At 43.8% G+C, this 24,875-nt stretch overlaps 1 protein-coding gene across 1 annotated transcript in view; it reads right to left on the reverse strand.

The window, feature by feature from the left end:
- Nucleotides 1-57: 57 nt before the first annotated feature.
- Nucleotides 58-24,875, reverse strand: part of HDAC1 (histone deacetylase 1) — a 31,039-nt gene continuing 6,221 nt past the window's right edge. Inside the window, exons 3-14 of the mRNA XM_044770255.2 lie at nucleotides 12,177-12,294; nucleotides 7,702-7,776; nucleotides 6,166-6,304; nucleotides 5,566-5,707; nucleotides 4,366-4,458; nucleotides 3,094-3,202; nucleotides 2,872-3,012; nucleotides 2,172-2,280; nucleotides 1,947-2,077; nucleotides 1,531-1,683; nucleotides 954-1,002; nucleotides 58-679 (exon numbers count right to left, since the gene is read on the reverse strand). Of these exons, the coding sequence (XP_044626190.1) occupies nucleotides 652-679; nucleotides 954-1,002; nucleotides 1,531-1,683; nucleotides 1,947-2,077; nucleotides 2,172-2,280; nucleotides 2,872-3,012; nucleotides 3,094-3,202; nucleotides 4,366-4,458; nucleotides 5,566-5,707; nucleotides 6,166-6,304; nucleotides 7,702-7,776; nucleotides 12,177-12,294 (1,287 nt within the window). The 3' untranslated portion in view covers nucleotides 58-651. The remainder of the gene's footprint in view (nucleotides 680-953; nucleotides 1,003-1,530; nucleotides 1,684-1,946; nucleotides 2,078-2,171; nucleotides 2,281-2,871; nucleotides 3,013-3,093; nucleotides 3,203-4,365; nucleotides 4,459-5,565; nucleotides 5,708-6,165; nucleotides 6,305-7,701; nucleotides 7,777-12,176; nucleotides 12,295-24,875) is intronic.

A 24,875-nucleotide genomic window follows, 5' to 3' on the forward strand; every position in this document is an offset into this window, starting at 1 on the left:
CAGAAGGGCAGGGGAGTGGAGTCAAAATCAACACAGGGATACTGCTAGGAGACACGCTCAGGAGGGTACGGAAATGTACCATTTTATTACAAAGATTCGCACAAAAATGAAAATAGTATCTCAAGAAGGAAACTACCAATCTCCACCTGCAGAATTGTAGGGGGACAGAGGGCAGGCAGTGTGAGTTTCTGGGCTCACTTGGGACCAGTGGGAAGGTATAAGAACAGAACCAATCTAAAAATGTCTGATGTTACCTTAAGGAGCCTGAAAAGAACAGAGGGTCCCTGAAGACCCAGCCGCCCCTTCTAGAATGCTCAATGAGGGCACCTTTCCAAAGCTACTAAGCAGGCACTTGGCATTTCAGGATTTTGTCTTATGGCTGCTTAAGAGTATCCCTTCCACCCAGACCTGGCACCCTTTATGGTTCAAAATTAAAAACTGGGGAAGGATGGGTGGCAAGGCAGCTAGTAGAAAAGCTCACCCAGCACGTGTGCCCTGGGCTCAGGGCCCTGGTTCCTGTTTAGTCCCTGGGGATATTTATATTTAATATATTTTTATATAAATACACAGTGAAATAGAAAATATAAAATCTGAGGGGTTGTGGGAGAAAAGGGGGGAACTTGGCAAGAAGCCAGAACTGGAGAGGTCTGCTCAGGCCAACTTGACCTCCTCCTTGACCCTGTGGAGAGAGCAAAGATTCACATGAGATAACCCACCCCAGAGGCCTTGACGCAAAAGTGTGGGTACAATGACTTCCACAGGACCCCGGCTGCCCAGGTGACTGCTGAGGGTTGGGGCTTCCTAGCTCTGCCTAGAACTGCAGAGACAGACACACTGGTCCCTGAAAGAGGCCTTTGTAAGCTGGACCAGCTGTCCCTGTGCCTTCCCTCTCGGCATGGTGGGACAAAGGGGCTGGTGCTCCAATGCCAGGGAGATGACAGCTCCTTCCTCACCCTTTGGCTTCTTGCTTCTCCTCCTTGGTTTTCTCCTCTTCTGTGACTTCTAGAACATAAGAGTGCAGGGATGGCCAAGGGCAGCCCCTCTGGAAAGACCTCCAGGATCTTCACTTACCCTGAAACCCCTTCCCCAACACTATAGCTCACTGGACATACGAAAGAGAAAAGTCCATCCCAGATCCTCCCAGTGAGCCCTGTTGAGAACAAACAAGTCGGACCGGTTTCCCAGCCTGCTAGAGCCTGAACCCGGTGGGCGGAGGCAGCCCCCTGGGAAACTGGGGTGAAGAGCTCAGAAAAGGGCTTGGGTGGTACGTGAGAGCCATGCTCCTGACCGCGGGGAGCCCAGGCATGTCCCTGGCTCTGAGGCTGGCAGGGCTCAATTAGCCAGTGGAGATGACGAATCGAGTTTCACTCTTGTGGGCCCTGCCACTTCTGTGAGGCACTGAAAGGCCTAAGGAGCTGAGGAAGAGCCCCAAAGGAGCTGGCAGGGCCTGCGTAAGCTCCCTCCTCCCATTGCCCTACATAAATTCATCCTCCTCCAGGGGCTGGGGCTCAAGACCCAACCCAAACCCACCTTTCTTTTCTTCTGGCTCTTTCTCTTTTTCATCCTCTGTTTTGACTCTCTTGGCTTTTTTGAAGTTGGAAGAATTCTTGCGACCGCCTTCTCCCTCCTCATCAGAGTCAGAGAACTCTTCCTCACAGGCAATTCGTTTGTCAGAGGAACAGACTGGGAGGCAATGGAAAATATGGGTGAGAGAGCAGATGACTCTTTATCTCGGGGTCTGTGCCCAGTGATTCCCTGCATGTCCTCCAAGAGACACCAAGGGAAGGAAAAGGAACTCAGATTCCCTAAATTATTCCTTTAGGCATTGGAACCTGGGTTTCTTAACTAGTGGGTAGCTTGGGAAGAATATGGAACCAGGAATGATAGAGGGAAGTCAGAGCTGCCTACTCACTGGGAAGGTACAGGCCCCTGGGTCTGGGTCTTACTTGAGATGCGCTTGTCAGGGTCTTCTTCGTCCTCATCACCACTCTCCTCTGGAATGGCATCCTCAGGAATCGCCTGCATTTGGACCCCAGGTGCATGGGGCAGCATTCTCAGGTTCTCAAACAGTCGCTGTCTATGGCCAATGGTAGAGAGGGTGGCTAGGCTCTGGTTAGGGACAAACCAGAGCCTGGGATGTTCAATCACAGGGTGTCTGGGGATATACTCACTTGATCTTCTCCAGGTACTCATTAGTGTTCTGGTTAGTCATATTGGAAGGACTGATGTGAAGTTTGAAATCTGGTCCAAAGTATTCAAAGTAGTCGTTGTATGGAAGCTCTAATTGGGGCAGGGGATAAGAGAGTTAAGAGACCTGGCCACCATGGGACTCTGAGAAAAGCACTGGTTAGGTTTATCTGGACCTGTTAGCCCAACTATCAAACAGAGAGGAATGCCTCTGAGATAGGGTGAGACTTGGGTGCCTATAGGATTTCAATCTTTTTAAAGGCATTCTCCAATTCCACACCAGTGGCGGGGGGGGGGGGGGGGGGGGGGGGGGGGGTGGTGTGTGTGTGTGTGTGTATTTTACTATGAGGAGAAGGCCCAGGCCCCTGGTTTAGAAGAATTTAGGCAATGCTCATTGGGAGCACTCCCTCACTCACTTCCCTGGTTACCCTATAGAGTAAGAATTCCAAAGCTATAAATAACCACTGATAATTTTGTCCAGACCACAAGCAGGGAGAGACGAGAGAGGGTCAAAAAGGACTCAGGAAAAATTGATGCTATGGTCTGACAATCACAGAGGATAGGCAAGAGAATCAATGACTAGTACCAGAAGAAGAGAGGTCAAGGCCAGTGGGAAAGGGCTGTTAACTTGAGGATCCATGACCTCCAGCTCCGCCCAGCCCACTCTGACCCCGGAGCTATTACCATTAGGGATCTCTGTGTCCAGGGCCACAGACGTTTCATATGTCCAGCACCGGGCAACGTTACGAATGGTGTAGCCACCGCCTCCCAGCATCAGCATAGGCAGGTTGAAGCTCTTCACAAATTCCACACACTTGGCGTGCCCTTTGGTGGGAGGAGGGGTGCTGGGTTACAGGAGTGCCCAGCAGGACCCTGTCCCCGCACCGCTATGCTTCCTGGTCTCACCTTTGATGGTCAGATTGAAGCAACCTAACCGATCCCCGGACAGGGAGTCAGAGCCACACTGTAAGACGACTGCACTGGGCTGGAACATCTCCATTACCTTGGATATGACCTAAAAGGACACATCCTGGTCACTACCAGCCTCAAGTAAAGCTATGTGAGGTTTGGGGCTGAAAAGGGTGGTTGCAGCACTGTCTTCTGTTCCTTATCACCCACTCCCACCTTTCCCCTCTCCCTCATGTGGGTAGTAGAGAAAAGGGAGCATCAGCCTGGGGTTCTCATTTCCCCACTTGGTTCAATTTTCCAATTTGAAAGCATCTCCAAGAGGCTTCTAGCTCTGATAACACTGAACCTAGAACAGACAGCCTGTCGACTCCCTAAATCTTTCCCTCTTTCACTGCCCACGCTCCAGTGCCACTTCCTCTAAGAAGCCTTTCTGACCCTCAGTTGCATCTATTCTACCCATTTGGTCCTACAGACTTTGAGCTTTATACTGTGAGGAAGCACTTCACGCTTGTATATCGTGGGCTTCTCTGTTGCCCTTACTACAGGGACATAGTAGGCAGTTGGTGTTTGCTGAGTGACTACCTAACTTTATTAGATTAATACTCTAGTAATGGTTCCTCGTTGCTTACAGGCGAAGATTTAACCCCTCAGCATGGCATTCAAGGCTCCCTTTGAAATACTGACCTCAAGATACATTTTCTACCACATCCTTCAACACTTCTCCCACACATCACACCGGCTTACATATAGCTACATATTGGCACCTCTGTGGTTCTGCTGGTGCTGTTCCCTCTGAATGCCCCTCCTCCCCTCCAGCCCCCACCTGCTTCTTCACATGGCTAACTCCTCATTTTTCAAGGTCCAGCTCAAATGTCACCACCTCTATGAACTCAGCTCTGACTACTCCCTCCCCAGCCCAGGCAGCAGTGCGTCTCTCGCTCCTCTGTTCCTCCCTCAAAAACAGTCCTGACCACACGCTGTTGGGTCTGTGCCTGCCTCCCACACCACAGACTGCGAGGTCTTCAAGGGCATAGATCATGTCCTAGATAGTCTTACACCCAAGAGTGCCTGACCCCCAGAAGGCATCAATAAATATTAGGGTAAATTTTGTTCCCCTACCACACAGCATGCAATCCAGGGTTGAAACACATCTCATTTCCCAAGCAGCCTCTCAGCAGGGAGACATCCCTGAGGTGTGCTGGGGGTGCTTTGCCACCCCTCCCTTAGACCAATCCCATTTGTAGCCCAGGTGGTGGATAAGCCACTTACCGGCTTGAAAATGGCCTCATAGGACTCGTCATCAATCCCATCTCGGAGCGGGTAGTTAACAGCATAATACTTGCCTTTGCCAGCCCCAATATCCTAATTAAGAGGGACATTAAAGTAACACTGAAAAATGAAGCTAGGAGGTAGTTCAAGGATGGGGGCTGGAAGGCTAAGGAAAGAGGCAGTGGTTCTGAGAGACAAGCTGGGCCCAGGAGGTGGGCCAGGCACAGAGCAGGGGTACCTTGGTTTAGTACCATTCCCCTCACTGGTAAATCTAGCTCACATCTCTGAATACACCACTGAACCTGCACCCTGACTGAGAATCGTTTATGGAGTCAGAGATGGAATATTCTACCCCACAGCACAACACCTCCACCTTGGATTGGGTTGGAAAAAGCTGGCTGGTGGTGGGTCACAGAAATAACACCCATCCCGTGACAACCCTTTCCTCTCAAGAGAGCTTTACTGCTCACTCCTCTACCCAGCTCTCCTCTCTGGGGAGGTATGGACGAGAAGTAGAGAAGCAAGAAGAGTTCTTCAAAATGGTAAATGCTCAGTGATTCTAATGCTTGCCATAGTAAACAACTGAATTCGTCACTTTTTCACTCAAGGGCTACTGGCATGCCAAAGTGGCTGGTTTCACTGTATTCATGCTAATAGAAGCATGATAGAACAGTCTGATGAATTAGCTTCCAAGTATCCTTATCCTGAGGTCCACGGATGGGCTTCAGTAAGGGGAGGTGTCTATGGTATTCGATATCAGATGCAAAATTCATGTACTTTCTGAGGAAAGAGTCCGTAGCTTTCAGTCAGATGGTCAAAGGGAAGGAGACCTAAAAATGTGAAGAGCCCTTCAGATGATCCGTAAGGGTCCCAATTCATAGCCCATGCGAGAAAACCTGGACATTTCTAGCCTAAAATTCAAGCCGTATGATAGGACATCTGCATAGTGCAACGCAGCTCAACTGTGGCCAGGAAAGAAGGGCAATGAGTCAGGAAACCCCTATCCCTCTCAACCCTTTATGTCCCATCATTCCCTTCCTCCAGAATAAGGGAGGGAAGGAGATCATGGCAGGTGCCCCAGGCGGGGGTACTGTGTTCTGAATGGCAGAAGAGGCAGGAGTGGTTTTTGGTGACATGAGATAGGAGAGTTAGAGCTGGCAGCTGAGGGTGAGCTGGTTGGCCCCTGAAGGGAGTTCTCACCCGTAGGTCCCCAGTTCCTGGGAAGTACTCTCCGTATTTATGAAAGGACACAGTCATGACCCGGTCTGTGGTATAGAAGGCCTCTTCCACGCCATCGCCGTGGTGAATATCAATGTCAATATACAGCACCCTCTGGTGATACCTAGGATCAGAAGGGGGTCAGGGGTCTGGGGGCTCCTTGGGAGTGGGACGCGCCAAGGGCGCCAGGTCCCAGCTTACCGGGCTGGCTGCCTCCCTCAGGTATCTCTAAGCACCAGAGACGTGGAAACTGGCTGAAGGAAGGTGGAAGAGCGGCAGGGTGTCTCCAGAGGCCTGACCAAGCCGACCAAGTCCGATCTTCCTACTCTACAGCCAGGGTCAACTCCAGCCACACAAGGACACTCTGGAGGCAGGTTCTGAGCAGCGCCTGCCCCTGATCTTGCCGTGGGCTCAGATCAAACCAAGACCCCGTCAGGGAGAAGATGGCCAGAGACACTCACCGAACATATCCTAGCCAACACACCGCTAGGAAAAGCAAACTAGGGAGGCAAGCCCGGGGGAGAGGGAAGTGGGAACCTGGCCTAAGGTGCTCTTCCAAAAGACAAGGCCAGGCAGGCATACTTTAGCAGTTCCAGGATGGCCAAGACGATATCATTGACGTAACAGAAGCCAGATGCCTCGGACTTCTTTGCATGGTGCAGGCCCCCAGCCCAATTCACAGCGATGTCCGTCTGCTGCTTATTAAGTTTCACAGCACTTGCTGGGCATGAGAAGAGAGAACACAAGCCTGTTACCAAGCCACTCTCCCCCTTCCCTCAGGAAGCCAAGGGAACCCAGTGAGAGGTCGGACCTGCCTATTCAACAGCTGTACAGTACAGTTCACAGGTCAGTCCTCTGCTTCCCACCCTAGCTCAACAGGGAATAAAGACAACACTGGCTACTCTAGAACAACTGCTTTCCAAACTGAGGTTGGTAACCCATTATTAGGCCTTAAAATTGGTTCAGTGGCTCATGATTAGTATATATATATATTTGAATGATATAGACTAGATAAAAATATCAGAGTAACAGTAAAGATAGCTGCTCCTCTGTGAAAGGGGCTTCAGAGCTAGAGAGGGTGTGCCCATGTGCATGCATAACCTGGACTGCAAGTGTAAATGTATTTCTTACTGTGATTCAGTCAAAAAATGTTGAAGATATCAAAGGTAGTAGGTGCTCAAAGTACAAACAGGTCCAAGAAGAAGTAAAGGAGGAATACAGGCTCATGTGTGTAAGTACATTTGTGGCAGTGTAATTTTAATAGCAATAAAAACATAAACAACCCAAATGATCCAACAAAAGGGGACTGATTATATCGACTGAAATTGGTCCATAACATGGAATAATCATGTAGCCACTAGAAATCATGCTATAAACTACTACAGAGAAATTTTTAAAGATTTACTAAGTAAAAAATGCAGGCACAAAACTATATATATAATGCGACACATTTCTGTAAAATACAGACATATGTTAGTTACATCCAGATATATATAAACAGAAAAAAGAATGGGTGTGTAAACACCAAAATGGTAACAATGGTTATCTACGAAAAGTGTAATTGTGAGCAATATTTTTTGCTGTGCACTTCTTTGTTTTCTGAGATTATATTGGGAGGCATGAGGGAAGGGGGAAGACAGAAAACCATGATCATAGGAAAATAAATATTTGTTAAGAAAGGGTTTAGAGTAATCCTAGAGGTAATCAAAGTTACTAATGGAAGCGGGAGATATATGGGGAGTATTTCTGACCTCTAAAGATAATTACCATGCTCTTTTCTAAGACACAGATGATGATGTTTCCCATTTTTATAGCACTTTGCAGTTCACAAATTGTTTTTATGTTCAGCATCTCAACAATCCCATAAGGTCTGCAGGGAATTCCTGAATATAAGATCTCTTGGTAGCAGAGGACGGTCAAGGACACCTGTCAGTACCATGTCAGAGACTGAACCTGGGCTGGGACTGAACCAAGAGGACATTTTAAAGGCCTAAGGTAAAAAACCCACAGGACCATTTTACATGGTCACAGACCAGCCCTACTGGGACAGTGGCCTAAAAGGCAGACCTCACTAGTACAGCCCAGCATGGCCCTTGAGGAGGGATGTATATTTCTTACCCACAGAGCCACCAGTAGATAACTGACAGAACTCAAACAGGCCATCAAATACCGGACAGTCCTCACCAACGTTGACTTGAAAGACATAAATGAAAAGTTAGTTCCCACAATTTCCGTTAGTTTTTACTTACATATTTATAAGCTGATGGAAAAAAACACAGAATTTGGATTCAGCAGGCTGAGGCTCTAGTCTAGGCTCTACTACTCACTGGCTGTGTGACTGGGTCAAGTCATTTAACTTCTGTAAGCTTTGGCTCATTATCTAACAAGCAATGATGATACCCACCTCAATTGTTGAGAAGACTAAAAGAAATTTTATATGGGGAAGCATTTAGCAAGTAAGTATTCCAAAAATGTTGGTTCATTCCTTGAGGGAGAAAAGCCGAGCCTCATATTCCAGCCTGGGTTTATTCCTAGGCCTCACTCCAGCTGACCAACAAGGAAGTGAAGAACAGAGACCTATGTAACTAACTGTCCTCCACTGAACACTTAGCAACATGCCGGACACTATGCTAAATGCTTTAAACACCTGACATGATTTGCCCTCACACAACCTTCTAAGGGAGGATTTGGTCCTATTTTATAAATAAGGAAACAGCACAGAGAGGCGAGTAAATGCTGGTAAATAGCAGAGGCAATATTCAAGTATTGGTCTGTCTGTCCTAAAAGCCTATGAAGACATACTCTGGCCTTTTCCCCAGTAATTTCACATGCACGATCTCATCTGATCCTCAATACAACCCTATGAGCTAGACAAGACAGATATCAACCCCACCGTGCAGAGGAACAAACAGATACAGCGAAGTTAGGTGACTTGCCCAAGGTTACATAACCAGGCAGTGGCAGAACCAGAATCAGAGTCCAGGTGTCTTGATTCCCACAGTCCAGTGCTCTTTCTACTACACCCACAAGTGACAACGGGAATAAAGTTATTTCAGGCCTAAAGGCGTAAAAGTACAAACTAACACATAATGAGGAAACACATGCAAACAATAATGCAAATAAAATGAAAAAGACAGGAAAGGAAGCACACCTGAAGGTTGTAGAAGACTCACAGAGGTAGAGAGGAACCTTAAGGCTCCAAGTCTCCTCTCACAGAAAAGGAAACTGCTGAGACATCAATGATACACAGGAAGTTAGAGGCAGGGGTGGGGCCAGATCATTATTCTCTTGCCCCAGCCTTCCCAGTGCACCCACGGTTATCAACAGAGGTTCCCAAAGCAGAGCAAGGAGGAGGGTAGGAGAGCCCAGCTTGGATTGTGGTAATCTCTTGAAACACAGCTGCAGCTCAAGGTTTGCAACAACCACAAGAGTTAGCACCTGTGGCATTGCCCTAAACTTAGAGGGTGCCCTGATCTGGTACCCTGCAAAGACAAGTGCTCCAAGGAAGCATGACCTGCATAAGGGAGTAAGCAGTGGGTGGCTCTCTCCCCCACTTACCGGGTAAACACTGGGAGGCTGTGTCAACAAGAACTTTGGTCCCTGGGGCCAGGCTATTTATCCATTGGCAACCAATTTCTCCCTCCGGCTGCATCCTCCTTCAGTGGGTTTGGCCTGCCTTGGTTTCCAAAGTTTTGCTTATACTCCTATTTGGGATGTGGAGCCTCCATGGGAGGAAATGAGTGTTTCAGATGCAAGAAAAAGATATTTTCCTTCAGGCCCCAAACCAACATATGGTTCAAATGACCAGCCTATTATTCCCAGCTCAACACGCTGTGTGATTAGAGATGGAAAGAGAGGAAAATGAGAGAGCAGACCCTCACCTGGGCTAATCTATGAGGTTCTAGAGAGGACTTTGCTATGAATTTTCCCTCTTCCTACTATAAATACTTCTGTCATTCTTAGGCTGGCTTTAGACTGAAGGGGAGCGATACTGGGTGAGAGATGGGGGAACAGAGGTAGGTAGAGAAGGCAGTAAAAAACTGCAGAAAGAGATGTATGGGATTAAACATGGTCTTCAGGAAGTGCTTAGACCTTGCTGGTGGTGGCAATGGGGCAGCGGGGAGAAGGGTATGCAATCAAGGAGAGGCACCAGGGGGACTTCAATTGTATTGGTAATGTTTTCTTCCTTAGGCTGGTAGTGGGTATGTGGATGTTCATTATTTTGTTTTTTATACTTTTTTGTGTGTCTGAAATATTTTATATGCAACATATTTAAAAATACTCCAGAATCAAGAGACTAGAGTTCCATTCTCCATCCTACTATCCTACCACCTTGCTATGTGACCCTGGGAAAGTCATTTCACCTCCCCAGGTCTCAGTTTATACATCTACAAAATGGACACGAATGTATCCAAATTTTACCACAATCAATCCCTTTTATCATGTTTCCACCACAAGCCTTGCGTTCTGACAGACTATCTACCAAAAAAACTACATTTATTCATGTTTCCATTTAAATTAATTAAATATTAGGTCAGAACTTCTGATCAAGGTTCTCAAAGTTTCAAAGTGACCATAAAGTGTTTATTACATTCTAGCCGAGAGCAAGGAAACCTGACTTATTTGGTCTTTTATTACAGGTATAATTTCCTAGGTTAGGTGTTGGTAAATATTTAAAAAAGAGCTCAGCTCTTACACCCTGTTATTGTCTCTGTAGACCCCTTGGTTATGAAGCACTGCATTAAGTGACATCTCTCTATAACTCTATAATTCCAGTCAGTAAGGTGCCTTGAAGTCCTTAGAGAGCCTCATCCTTCCCACCCTCATCTTAAATGAGAGAAAATCCCAGACCTAATTTTTTTATTCTTTTTTTTGTGTGTGTAAGATTGTCACTGAGCTAACATCTGTGCCAATCTTCCTCTATTTTATGTGGGATGCCACCACAGCATGGCTTGATGAGCTGTGCTAGGTCCGTGCCCAGGATCCAAACCTGCAAATCACAGGCCACCGAAGCGGAGCATACAAACTTAACCCCTACGCCATCAGGCTGGCCCCTAGACTTAATTTTTTAATGCATAACTTTAGAATACTAGTTTCAGGAAAATTGGAGCAAACTGGGAGCCAGAGCCAAACCTGTACATTCCAGAGGGCACAGTATTTTGTCTGCCTTGATAGAAATTGAAAGTAACAAAAGTCATAAGTCATAATAGCAAAAGCTACCATTCATTGATGGTGCTTTGAATATGTCATCTCACTTCTTCCTGCCAAGCTCCACTAAGAAAGAGGTACTACGGTCTTCCTTTTAAAGAAGGGAAAACAAGGCTCAAAGAGGCTAGGAGACTTACCCAAGAACAAATAGCTAAGTGACAGAGCTAAGGGACTCAAACAAGACATCAAAGCTCATTTTCTTGCTTCAACACCAACCTGCTTTTATAATGAGAGCCCTCTCTGCTGAGAGGGGAGCCTGATCGCTGAGCTAAATAGGTTATGGAAACCCCCAAAGCCATCTACAGCAAAGGAATGAATCTGTCGCACCTTGGAAGGAAATAAGACCCTGAGATTCACAGAGTGAATACGTCACTTAGTGGGGGCAGCAGATCCTGGAGTTGTGGGTAGCAAAGAAGCTTAATGTCTCAAAGAAGGTCTCTGTGGTTCTGTAATCATTACCACTGCACAATTATTTAACAAATAGATAACTTTCTGCCTTGGGAATCAGACTACCTTGTGACCAGTAGCAAGAGACAAGTGCCACAGATTTCCTGATATTTCAAAATAAACAGTCATAAGCTAATCAAAACTTATGAATACTATTACACTGTTTTATTGTACAAAATCTCAGGTACTAATTGATAATTTCTAAAATAACACAAGGGAGAAGTCAGGTGTGATAGTTTCTTCCCAAATTTGAACATATTTTCCCCGCATAGCTAAAATAATCCCCATAATTCCTAGAAACTGAGTGTAGCTTCTGAGATAGGACCTGTTCTGAGTTTCGAGTCCCAGGGGGCAGGGCCAGAATCATCTTAACTCAAAGATTACATCATCTAGTATCTGTCCTAAACGGCCATTAAATTCTCAAGTAATATTCATGATAAAGGAAAGGATATTGTGCAAAAATCAAATAAAATAATATCAAAACTTTCAAAAAATAAATAAATAAATAAAATCAATTAATATTCACAAAGTGAGAGCACTTACAGTTGTATGGGATGACATGCAGTCCATTTTACAAAAGAAAAATCTGAGAGGAAGTGATTTGCCCAGTTAGGAGTCAGAGCTGTGACCTGTATCTCCTGTCTCCCCCTCCCAGGTCAGGGCTTTTTCCATTACAACAATGACAGTGTTCTGTATAGTTACGAACCTCATTCATAGTGTTATGAACATAACTAGACAAAATTCAATCTCTATTCCCTATAATCAAGAAATAGGAAAACCAGACTTGAGAAAAAGGCAGCACTTTGCCACCCTTGGGAAGCAGGGCGAAGCAGGAGTCGGCCGAATGGGAGGTAGAGGGGAGGCAGAGTGGGCCTCTCCAAGTCAAAGGGAGATCCAACTGGGGGCTTGAGAGCAGGAAGGGAACAGAATGGACTTACATCTCTGCATCTGCTTGCTGTACTCAGACATGTTATCTGGGCGGATGGAACGTAAGAATTTAATGTAGTCATCACTGTGGTACTTGGTCATCTCCTCAGCATTGGCTTTGTGAGGGCGCTAGAGGGCAGAGGGGAGAAAGGGAATGTTATTCTTGACCGCTGCCAGTCGTCTCTCAGTCTGGCTCGAACACTTAGATCTGCTCAGCACTGAGCCAGGTGCTGTAAAGGATACAAAGAAATTACTGATTAGAAATTTGAAATATAATTAAGCAAATAAGATTATCAAAGGAGATTCAGTATCAGAAGACCTAGATTGCAACTCAAGTTCTGTTGCTTAGGCATTTCATTTCTTGAGCCTCAATTTCCTCACTTACTAAAAAACAGGGAAAACAACATCTACCTCAGAGGGAAATTGTGAGAACTGGATAAGATTGCTAAATCTCTCTGTAAATTGTGAAGTGCTTTACAAATTATTACTTCTTTGTGTGTATGTGTGAGGAAAATTGTCCCTGAGCTAACATCTGTGCCAATCTTCCTGTTTTATATGGCTTAATGAGTGGTGTGTAGGTCCACGCCTGGGATCCAAACCCATGAACCCCAGTCCACCACTTCGCTACCGGGCCAGCCCCAATTATTACTTCTTTTTAATTTTTTTTTTAAGATTTTATTTTTCCTTTTTCTCCCCAAAGCCCCCCAAGTACATAGTTGTACATTTTTAGTTGTGGGTCCTTCTAGCTGAGGCATGTGGGACACTGCCTCCGCGTGGCTTGATGAGTGGTGCCACATCTGTGCCCAGGATCCGAACTGGTGAAACTCTGGGCCACTGAGGCAGAGCGCACAAACTTAACCACTTGCCCACGGGGTTGGCCACTACTTCTTTTTAATATTAAATGTAACAATATATAATTACAGGCCAAATGGCTCCAAGAGTTCAAGAAAAAGGGGTGACTAATAATTGAAATAGATGTGAAATCCTTTATAAATCATCATCACACCAACAATTCTGATCACATCCTCCCCATTAAAACTTCCTTGAGGGGCCAGCCCCGTGGCCAAGTGGTTAAGTTCACACACTCTGCTTCGGCAGCTCGGGGTTTCACTGGTTCAGATCCTGGACACAGACGTGGCACTGCTCATTAGGCCATGCAGAGGTGGCGTCCCACATGTCACAACTAGAAGGACCCACAACTAAAATATACAACTATGTACTGGTGGGATTTGGGGAGAAAAAGCAGAAAAAAAATTTTAAAAAAAGATGGGCAACAGTTGTTAGCTCAGGAGCCAATCTTTAAAAAACAAAAAACAAAAAAGAACCTCCTTGACACGGTCATTTCCTGGTTATCCCAACATTCTGATTCACCCTTCTCTTTTTAAAAATTCTCTTCTCTTCCTCTCATTCCTTAAAAGTAAGTCTTCTTCAAAGATGACCCTCTTCTAATTACCAATACTTTTTTAGTTTATAAAGCATCTTCAATACACAGCTAACATTAATTGAGTCTTTACTCTGTGCCAGCCTCTGTTTCAGGCACTCATATGCTATCTCATATGATCTTACAACCACCTTTTACAGGTCATACTATCATTATCCTCACTTTGCAGTAAGGAAACTACAGCAGAGAGAGATTAAGTAATTTGCCCAAGGTTACACAGCTAGCAAGCTGGAATAGGAACCCAGAGGTCTGGCTCCAGGTTCTATTTGACCCTCATTTAATCCTCACTTAATATAATGAAGAAGGGGCCGGCCCAGTGGAGCAGTGGTTAAGTGCACACATTCCACTTCGGTGGCCCAGGGTTCGCTGGTTCAGATCCCAGATGCGGACATGGCACCACGTGGGAAGCCATGCTATGGTAGGCGTCCCACATATAAAGTAGAGAAAGATGGGCATGGATGTTAGCTCAGGGCCAGTCTTCTTCAGCAAAAAGAGGAGGATTGGCAGCAGATGTTAGCTCAGTGCTAATCTTCCTCAAAAAAAAAAAAAAACATATAATGAAGAATATAAGACTGAAAGATGGATACTGTTCTATAAAAAACACCCATAGTGAAAGAAGCAAGACTTGGCTTCAAATACTAAATTGTTTTTACCATATTAAGCCCTTTACCCTCTTGGCAATGTCATCAAAGCTGCACTTTGACTATCCCTTCTAGATAGATGACTACCGAAACTCTCACTCCATATCTTGATTTCTGTTGAGCTCTAGATTCGCAGTTCCAATAACTTCCCAGCCAGCTCCACCAAGGAACCCTATAGGCACTTCAAATTCAACTGGGCCCAACAACTTTTTGTTGAGAGCCTAGAGGCATTCAAATTTAACTTAACTTCTAGTAACTACTCTTTTACAGTCATGCACCACATAAGGACATTTCAGACTAACCACATATAAGACGCTGGTCCCATAGATTAGTACCATGTAGCCCACATGTGTAGTAGGCTATACTATCTAGGTTTATGTAAGTACATTCTGTGATGTTCGCACAATGACAAAATCACTTAACGATACACTTCTCAGAACATATCCCTGTTATTAAGTGACACATGACTGCACAACTTTTGTTAATGATACCAACATCTACTTTGGTTAACAACCTAAGTGTCATCTTTAACTCCACCCTTTCTTGCCTTCCATTTCAACCCATTGCCAATCCTTTCCATTGTACCTCTATAATCTTGACTACATCCACCACCTTACTTCTCCTGTGCTCCTCTGTCTCAGGTTCCCTATTCTTACCACTATTCACCCAGTTGCTCAAGACAGAAGCCAGACTATCACCCTTGATTCCTCTTTCCTCAACTACTACATTCAACTTCTCGTGCAACTACCACCAACATATCTGTTAAATCTGTCCACTTCATCCCCAGGCTACCACATTTTGGGCCTGGATTGTAGCAACAATCTCCTAACTGGTATCCCAGCCTCAAGCTTAACAATTGTGAATTTATTCTCAATCCTACAGCCAGTGTAATCTGTTTAAAATTCAAACTGAATCATGTCACTCCTCTCTAAAAGCCCTTCAAAGGCCTCATTACTCACAAGATCAAGCTCAAACTCTTTAACCAGGCTTGGAAAACTAAAATAGTCTGGTTCCTGCTTACCTCTCTAGGATCCCTCTAAACACTTTATGCTCTGGCCTAGGGAACACCAAATTCAAAGCACTTTTAAGGGCCAGTTTAGCTAATGTGGTGCTTAAACAAATAAACAAAAAACTGGTGAGCAGAGTGTGAGCCTTTACACAGCTCTAGCTGATCACTGACATGAAGGAATTTGGGCCCAACTGCCAATCTTTTGGGTTAAATTTCATTTTTTCAAAGGTTAGCTACTAACCTAAGTTCTTTATTTTTTGAGGAAGATTAGCCCTGAGCTAACTGCTGCCAATCCTCCTCTTTTTGCTGAGGAAGACTGGCCCTGAGCTAACACCCGTGCCCATCTTCCCCGACTTTATATGTGGGACGCCTACCACAGCATGGCTTGCCAAGCGGTGCCAAGTACCCGGGATCCAAACCGGCAACCCCAGGCCACCACTGCGCCACCGGGCTGGCCCCTAACGTAAGTTCCTAAAAACACTTTGTGGGTTAAACAAAATGTCTGAAGGGCTGAATTTATCTCAGGCATTGATTGTACCAATCTGCCAAGCACAATTTTACTTGCAATTCTCCAAGGGAATTCTCTCTCATCTTTAGGACTTTGCAAATGCTATGGCCTAGAATACTATTCTCTTCCTCTATTCAACCTTTAGGTTGCAACTGAAAAGTTAATTTCCCCAGAAAGCTGTCCTGGACCCCCGGAGTCTCAGTTAAATAACTCTGAAGTGCTCCCCTGAGAAACCTATAGGGACTTCCCTTATCATCACATTCAAACTGCACAGAAATTACATTTGCTTGGTCTACTCTGGGAGGCAAGGAGCAGGTCTGTCTTTATTCTAAGCAACTAGCAGAGTGCAGGGCACATAGCAGGTGCTCGACAAATATCTGTTGCCATAATAAATTAACTCTTATTTGGATTCTTTTTGCCTTCCTAATTGGTCCCATTAATATCCAGTCTTTTCCTCTTCCAAACCATCTTCCATAATGGTGTCACAAAAATCTTAAAAACTCAATGCCCTGTTTGAAAACATTAAATGATTCCCTAGTTACAAAAGAAAAGATTCCAAACTCTGACATGGCAGAGTTTACAAGATTCCTTTTCCAATCTATTTCCCCCCTGCCCACTTTCATAAATATTATATTCCAGACAAACAACTCTTCCTCAACAAGACATACAGAGCTTCCTACCACAGTGTCTGTGATCATGCTCTTCCTACCTTCTGAAATTCATCCCTATCCCAAATCCCTGAAGGACAAAGCCCACCTCAAAAGCTGCCTCCTTCACAAAATAAGTGCAAATTTCACTCTAAGGACCCATCTTCATCCCAGGCCAGTGCAAAGTTCCAAGAAATATGACCTCACAGTCAAAAATCCCAAAACACACAAGGAAACAAAGCACCAGGGGTGAGAGCCCATGGAAACAACAAATCAGATCTACATTTGGAAATATATTTAAATAAAAAAGAACTGCACTGCCTCTCTATACACCAGTAAACAATTAAAAATGAAATTTAAAAAAGATACAATTTGGGGCCGGCCCCGTGGCCAAGTGGTTAAGTTCGCGCACTCTGCTGCAGCGGCCCAGGGTTTCGCTAGTTCGGATCCTGGGCACAGACATGGCACCACTTGTCAGGCCACGTTGAGGCGGCGTCCCACATGCCACAACTAGAAGGACCTGCAACTAAGATATACAACTATGTACCAGGGGGGATTTGGGGTGATAAAGCAGGGGAAAAAAAAAAAGATCGGCTACAGTTGTTAGCTCAGGCGCCAATCTTAAAAAAAAAATATACAATTTATGATAGCATTAAAAAATGAAGCACTTGGAAAAAAATCTAATAAAAGATGTACATGACCTTTATGGAGAAAATTACAAAACTTTATATTGACAGCCAAAATCTCAACTACCCATCAACAGTGGGGATAAATTGTGGTATATTCCTCAATGAAATACTGCACAGCAATTAATATGAACAAGCTACAGCTAGACACAAAAAATGTATATTGTATAATTCCATTTATTTCAAGTTTGGCAAAAGTAAACTATATTGTTTAGGATACATATTTAGGTAGTTAAATTATGATGAAGAGCAAGGAAGTACTTAACAGAAAAGTCAGGATTCTGGTTACCTCTGGGAAAACAGAAGCAGCTGTATCAGGAAGGGATATATGCCAGTTTCTGAGGGACTGGGAATGTTCCACTTCTTGAACTAGTTGGTGTTTACTTTCTGTCAATTTTTTAAACTGCGCTTTTGTTTCATGTACTTTTCTGTACATGTGTAACATTTCACAATACAGACTATAAAGGAAGCCTTTACAAAGACGTTTAAAAAGACTTAAATAAATGGAGATATACCATTTTCATGGATTCACAGGCTTAGTATTCTCAACATATCAACTCTTTTTTTCTTTTTTTTTCTGAGGAATATTTGCCCTGAGCTAACATCTGTGCCAATCTTCCTGTGTTTTGTATGTGGGTCACCACTTCAGCATGGCCACCAACAAGTGGTGCAGGTCTGGGTCGAGGAACCGAACCTGAGCCACTGAAGCAAAGTGCACTGAACCTAACCACTAGGTCACGGGGCCAGCCCTCAAGATAGCAATTCTAAGATGATGTATAAATTCGATGAAATTTCAACCAAAATTCCAGTAGATTTGTTGGTAGCACTTGATGAGTTAATTCTAAAATTTATACAGAAGTACAAAAGGCAAATAGCAAGTCATTTTTTTAAAAAAACAACAATGTAGGAAGACATGCTACTAGATATCAAGACTTAATAAAAAGCTATTACAGGGGCTGGCCTGGTGGCACAGCAGTTAAGTTAGCATGTTCTGCTTCTCAGTGGCCCAGGGTTCGCCGGTTCGGATCCCGGGTGCGGATATGGCACTGCTTGGCAAAAGCAATGCTGTGGCACATGTCCCACATATAAAGTAGAGGAAGAGGGGCAAGGATGTTAGCTGAGGGCCAGTCTTCCTCAGCAAAAAGAGGAGGATTGGCAGTAGTTAGCTCAGGGCTCATCTTCCTCAAAAAAAAAAAAAGCTATTATAATTAAGCGACTGTGGTACTGGCACATGGGTCAACAGACAGACCAAGTCAACAGAATACAGAGCCCAGAAACAGACCCATACATAGTGCCTGGCACAAAGGAGGTGCTTAATAAGTATTTGTGAAATGAATGAAGAAATACAGACATTTCATATATAAAAGAGGTGGCACTTAGATCAGCAAGGAAACAACACACTTTTCAATAAATCAGCTGGGACAATACAGGGAAAAAATTTCAGTGGATTTTACTTCAAACCTTATTAAAAAAACATTTCTAGGGGCTGGCCCCGTGGCTGAGTGGTTAAGTTCGCGCGCTCCGCTGCAGGCGGCCCAGTGTTTCGTTGGTTCGAATCCTGGGCGCGGACATGGCATTGCTCATCAGACCACGCTGAGGCAGCGTCCCACATGCCACAACTAGAAGGATCCACAACGAAGAATATACAACTATGTACTGGGGGGCTTTGGGGAGAAGGAAAAAAAAAAAAATAAAATCTTTAAAAAAAAAAAAACATTTCTAGATATAGAAAATACCTATATGTGAAAGGCAAACCTATAAAGCTTTTAAAAGATTAGCACAGGAGAATACCTTAAGGGTTAGGAAGGATTTCTTAAGATACAAAAAGCAGAGGCTGGGGTCAGCCCTGTGGCCAAGTGGTTGGGTTCGTGTGCTCAACTTTGGCAGCCAGGGGTTTCGTCAGTTCGGATCCTGGGCACAGACATGGCACCGTTCATCAAGCCATGCTGGGGCGGCATCCTACATGCCACAACTAGAAGGACTCACAACTAAAAATACACAACTATGTACCAGGGGGCTTTGGGGAGAAAAAGGAAAAATAAAATCTTAAAGCAAAAAAAAAGCAGGGGCTGCCTCGTGGCTGGGTGGTTAGGTTGGCGCACTCTCATTCAGTGACCCAGGGTTTGGTGGTTCAGATTCTGCACATGGACCTAGCACCGCTCATCAGGCCATGCTGAGGTGGCATCCCACAGAGCACAACCAGAAGCACCTACAACTAGAATATACAACCACGTACTGCAGGGGCTGGCTTTGGGAAAAGAAAAAAAAAGGAAGATAGGCAACAGATGTTAGCTCAGGGCCAATCTTTGAAAAAAAAAAAAGATACAAAAAACACTTATAAAGGAAGCAATGCCTAAATATGACTCTATTAAAATTAAGAATTTCTGTTGATTACAAATACATTAGAGGGCTGGCCCAGTGGTGCAGCAGTTAAGTTTGTGCACTCCACTTCAGCGGCCCCCGGTTCACCGGTTGGATCCTGGGCGCAGACCTACGCACCGCTTATCAAGCCATGCTGTGGCGGGCATCGCACATATAAAATAGAGGAAGATGGGCATGGATGTTAGCTCAGGGCTAATCTTCCTCAAAAAAAAAAACAAAAAAAAACAAAACAAAAAGAAAAACAAAACACATTAGAGTGAAAGGACAAAATCAGAATAGATGTTTATAGCAATATACTGACACTGGACTACATATATTAGAATATATAAAGAACTACTATAAATTGGTAAGAAAAAAAAGCCAAACAACCCAAGAGGAAAATGGGTAAAAGAAATGAAAAGACGTTTCACAGTAGAGGACATACAAATGGCTCATAAACATATGAAGAGATGCTCAGTTTCATTGGTCATTAATGAAATGTAAATCAAGACCACAATTCCATACTGTTTTACACTCTTATGATTGGCAAAATTTAAAGTCTAATTCCAAGTGTAGAAGAGGATGTGAACCAAGGTATCTCTTATACGTTGCCAATGTGAGTATAAATTCATTTAACCACACTGAAAAGCAACTTGGCATTTAATATTTACACACCCTACAGTCCAGCAATTCCACTCCTACACAAAAAGCCCAAAGAAATTTTTGTGTATATGCACTAAGAGACATGTACAAGAATATTCACAGTAGCACTGTTCCTAACATTAAAAAACTAGATACAAATTAAGATCATGAGAGAATGGATAAATTGCAGTACAATGACATGATAAAATACTATTCAGGGGCCGGCCTGGTGGCGCAGTAGTTAAGTGCGCACGTTCTACTTTGGTGGCCTGGGGTTCGCTGGTTCAAATCCTGGGTGCAGACATGGCACTGCTTGGCAAGCCATGCTGTGGCAGGCGCCCCACATATAAAATAGAGGAAGATGGGCATGGACGTTAGCTCAGGGCCAGTCTTCCTCAGCAAAAAGGGGAGAATCGGCAGATGTTAGCTAAGGGCTAGTCTTCCTCAAAAAAAAAAAAAATACTGTTCAGCAGAGAAAAATGAAAGAACCATAGCTATATGCAATAAAATGGATGGATTTTACTAATATAACATTGTGTGATAATAGCAAGTCCCAGAAGACTACACCCAGCATTATTTTTCTTAAAAAATCCAAAAACAAGTAAGTGAATACTATATATTGTTTAGGCACAAATACACACAATAAACATATTTTTTAAAAAGCAAGAGAATGATAAACATAAAATTTAGAAGAGTGTTTGGGTTATAGGAATATGGATGATCACAGCATTATTAAAATATTTAAGTAAATAAATGAATAGGGGCTGGCCCCGTGGCCAAGTGGTTAAGTTCGCGCGCTCCACTGCAGGCAGCCCAGTGTTTCGTTAGTTCGAATCCTAGGCGCGGACATGGCATTGCTCATCAAACTACGCTGAGGCAGCGTCCCACATGCCACAACTAGAAGGACCCACAACGAAGAATATACAACTATGTACCGGGGGGGCTTTGGGGAGAAAAAGGAAAAAAATAAAATCTTTAAAAAAATAAAAAAATAAATAAATGAATAAACAAAGAATAAATTTTTAAAAAAGAAGGCCAAGCAAAGACCTTATTTTTTTATTATTATTATTTCTTCTTCTTCTTCTTCTTCTTCTCCCCAAAGCCCCCCAGTACATAGTTGTATATTCTGGTTGTGGGTCCTTCTGGTTCTGCTATGTCGGACGCCACCTTGGCATGGTTTGATGAGCAGTGCTAGGTCTGCACCCAGGATCCAAAAGGGCGAAACCCTGGGCCGCCAAAGCAGAGCATGTGAACTTAACCACTTGGCCATGGGGCCGGTCCCTAAAGACCTTCTTTTCATGGTTATGAGCCAAGGATAATAACTAACCCAATTCTGTGTATCTGAGGTCCAATTAAAACAAAAACAAAAACCAGACAATCAAATAGGAAAATGGGCAAAACGCTTAAACAGGAACTTCAACAGGGAAAAGTGAATGGCCAATAAACATATAAAAAGATTCTCAACCTCACTAGTAACCAGGGAAATACAAATTAAAATAGTAAGATACCATTTCACGCCTACCTGAACTGGCAAAAAAAAATTAAATATGACAAAATGAAGTGTTGGCAAGGACTTAGAGCAACTACAATTCTTCTACATTGCTGACAAGTGGAAACCATTTCGGCACTGAGTGACTGTGCATGCATCCTGACCCAGCAATTCTACTGTTAGTATACTCCTACTGAAACTCTAGCATATGTGCACTAAGAAACACGTTCAAGAATGTTCACAGTAGCAGTGTTTGTAATAGCCCCAAACTAGAAACAAACAAAATGCCCACCAATAATAAAATAGACAAATTGTAGTATATTTCTTCAATGAAATACAGCGAAAATATATATAGCTACATGCATCAACATGTACGACTCTTGGGAACATGTTGAGCAAAAAAGGCAAGTCACATGATAAATACTGTATGGCTCCATTTATATAACATTAAAAAATGTAAAACTAAAATACATATTGTTTAAGAATACATACTGGTAAAATTATAACGAAATGCAAGGAAATAATAAACCCTAAATTCAAGGCATAGGTTAACTCTGGGGAAGAAGAAAGTTAGGATCAGGGAGGGGCATACACGGGCTTTTGGCAGTCATGGAAATGTCCCTTTTCTTAAGCTAGATGATATTAATTGTAATGTGATTCTTTATACCTTACATATATTTTATAAAAATTCTTTCCTATCTACTCAATATTTTATAAAAACAGTTTTTAAAAAAAGAACAAAAGAACAGAAGGCGATGAATAAGAAGCCTAAGAATATACAAAATTAGCATCCAAGGCAAGGAAGAGAGCAGGATTCTTGATTATGTAAATAGGAAGGTGCCTGGATGAAAAGTGACGATGTAGATTGTGAGAGACTAATTAGATGTGTGGAGACAGGATGGGGGAGAGAACAAAGAGGGAGAAATTCTGTGAAAAAGACCTCAGCATGTCTCCTTCAGGTATAGAGCCAGATGTAATACAGCAACTTCTATGAGAAGTCTAGGGAGCTTCTTTCAGCACTGACTCTCAAAAGTCATCAATTTCAGGACAGACACTAAGATGGCTATCTGTGCTTTGGGCAAGGAGTGCTAGATCACAGCCCAGAGAAAGGAGAGGATAGAAGGGATGAATGCAGAGAAACACTGTTGGGGGAATAGGAGCAAAGATTCACAGTCAAGGGAGAGGTAGGGCCAAAGAAGGAAAAAGATCACATTGACGAGTACAAGGTCTAGAGATTTCAGAAGGAGATTACACTGGGGTCTTGCTTTAGAAGTTTACAAAAAGAATACACACATATGAAGTCATTGCCAACAAGGTGTTAGTAATTTCCTATGACAGCCACTATTGGTAGCTTCCCAAAGAGCCATTCTCTCCCTTCTGTCTTGGCAATAGATCTCAATTTGGTTGGGTGTTAATATATCCAGCCCCAGGGATCAAATATGATTAGTCTAAGACAATTGTGGGTGAATGGTCTTGGGATGGCAAATGACCCAATGAGATTTAATGGGAAATCTCTTGGGAAGCTTCTGTGAAGGGTTTTCCTGTCTAATAAAAACAGGTGGGGACAGTGGAGAGTGATCCATTTTGCTCCTATTCCCTTCCTCTTCGGATTCTGTTGTATGAAGACATGATACTAGGAGCTGAGATAGTCATCATGTGACTTCAAGGCAAAAAACAAGGATGAAATCACATAAGCTAAGGATGGCTGAGCAGAAGGATAGAATAAGCCTGGGTCCCTGACGACATAGCCAAAAAAATCCTGAGACCATCTACCTCTAGACTTCTTGTTACGATATTGTTCAAGAAGGAAAAAAAGACAGATAGACAGATAGAGACTATGGAATCAGAGAGATCTGAGGTGGAGTCTTAGCTCATCTGTTAATAGCTACGTGACTTTGGGCATGTTAATTATCCTATCCGAGCTTGTTTTCTCATCTATAAGTTAGGGTTGTTATAAAGACTACATGAAGTAACAGGTAGCCCTGGCCTGGCACCTAGCAATCTTCAATAAATGTTAGTTTATTTTTCCTCTCACTTCAAGATAGAATCCATTTTTCAATATCTCAATATCTTTCATGGAAGTTAATATAGTCCCTGGGGTATTACAAGTAATCAACAAAAATCTGCTGAATGAAAAGAAAGAAGTAGGATTTGAGGTGACTCTTGAAGATGAGTAAGACATAACTGGGCAGAGTAAATAATCCTCCCAGTCAGGATGGGGTGGAAAGAGGCAGAATCTGATCTGGCCAACCTGGAGGTTGAGGCAGGGAGTGGCAGGAAAGGAGCCAAGTTGGGGCCAGATTAGCACAGCGTAGACGTGCAACTGGCAGCTCCGGAAGGTCTTGGTGCTTGCTACTCCACATTCACGCCTCCTCTTTCTCTAAATGCTAGGCTGCTCCCTAGAGTCCCGGGAAACCGCTGCCACCTTTTATTTTTCCTTCCAAGCTGCCCTTCACACATGAAAAAGATCTCTGGTCCCAAGGTCTGTCTGCTCCTCCATCTACCTTCCCTCCTGCTTCCCCAGCTGCCTCTGGTGGCTCTAGAGACATGACACGGCCATGTGGGACAGAAGACTCATCTCCTTCAATCTCTGGAATGTTCAGGAAGGATACCGTTGTTGCCAACGTTACTTAAGCTGTCGGCACCGACTTTAACAAGAGACTCTTATGCTCCAGCCCTAAGCCCCAGCCCCTCTTTATTTTCTCATTTGGACCTTTTCAGGAGCCTCCGTACCGGCTTCCCTGCTTCTAAAATGCACGCCGGTTCCTATCTCTTTCATTTAAAATCCTTCACTTGCTTTTCACCATCTCCAGAAGAGGTTCGAACAGGGAACCTTTGGACCAAATTTGGTCCACAGATGTACTGACATGTTTTTGTTTGTATATGTTTAAAAAAAATTTAGACCAACACTTTAAACCTGGGATATTTTTAACAATAATCTGGATTTCTAGCTTCTCCTTAAAAACTGGAAGATGGGGCAAAACTTAGCTGGAGCTGAGTCAAGAGGTTAGGCAATCTATACTCTCTAGTAACTAGAGACTTGGTGTCCAGTTCAGCACAGTCCTGATCACTCTTTTTTTTAGGCATTGGACTCTTTGACCCTGGCCCATCAGAGTTGCCTTAGTACAATAGATCCAACCTTTGCTGACCTCTCCAGCTCTAGCTCCCCTCACTCACACTTGCGAACTTTGCACTACAGCAATACCTGGACATTGAACTACTTATATTGTCCCCAAACACACCATATTGTCCATACCTCTCTGCCTTTTTGTGTATGTTCTCCCCT

This window comes from Equus asinus, chromosome 5, assembly GCF_041296235.1.
Source record: "Equus asinus isolate D_3611 breed Donkey chromosome 5, EquAss-T2T_v2, whole genome shotgun sequence".
NCBI lineage: Eukaryota > Metazoa > Chordata > Mammalia > Perissodactyla > Equidae > Equus > Equus asinus.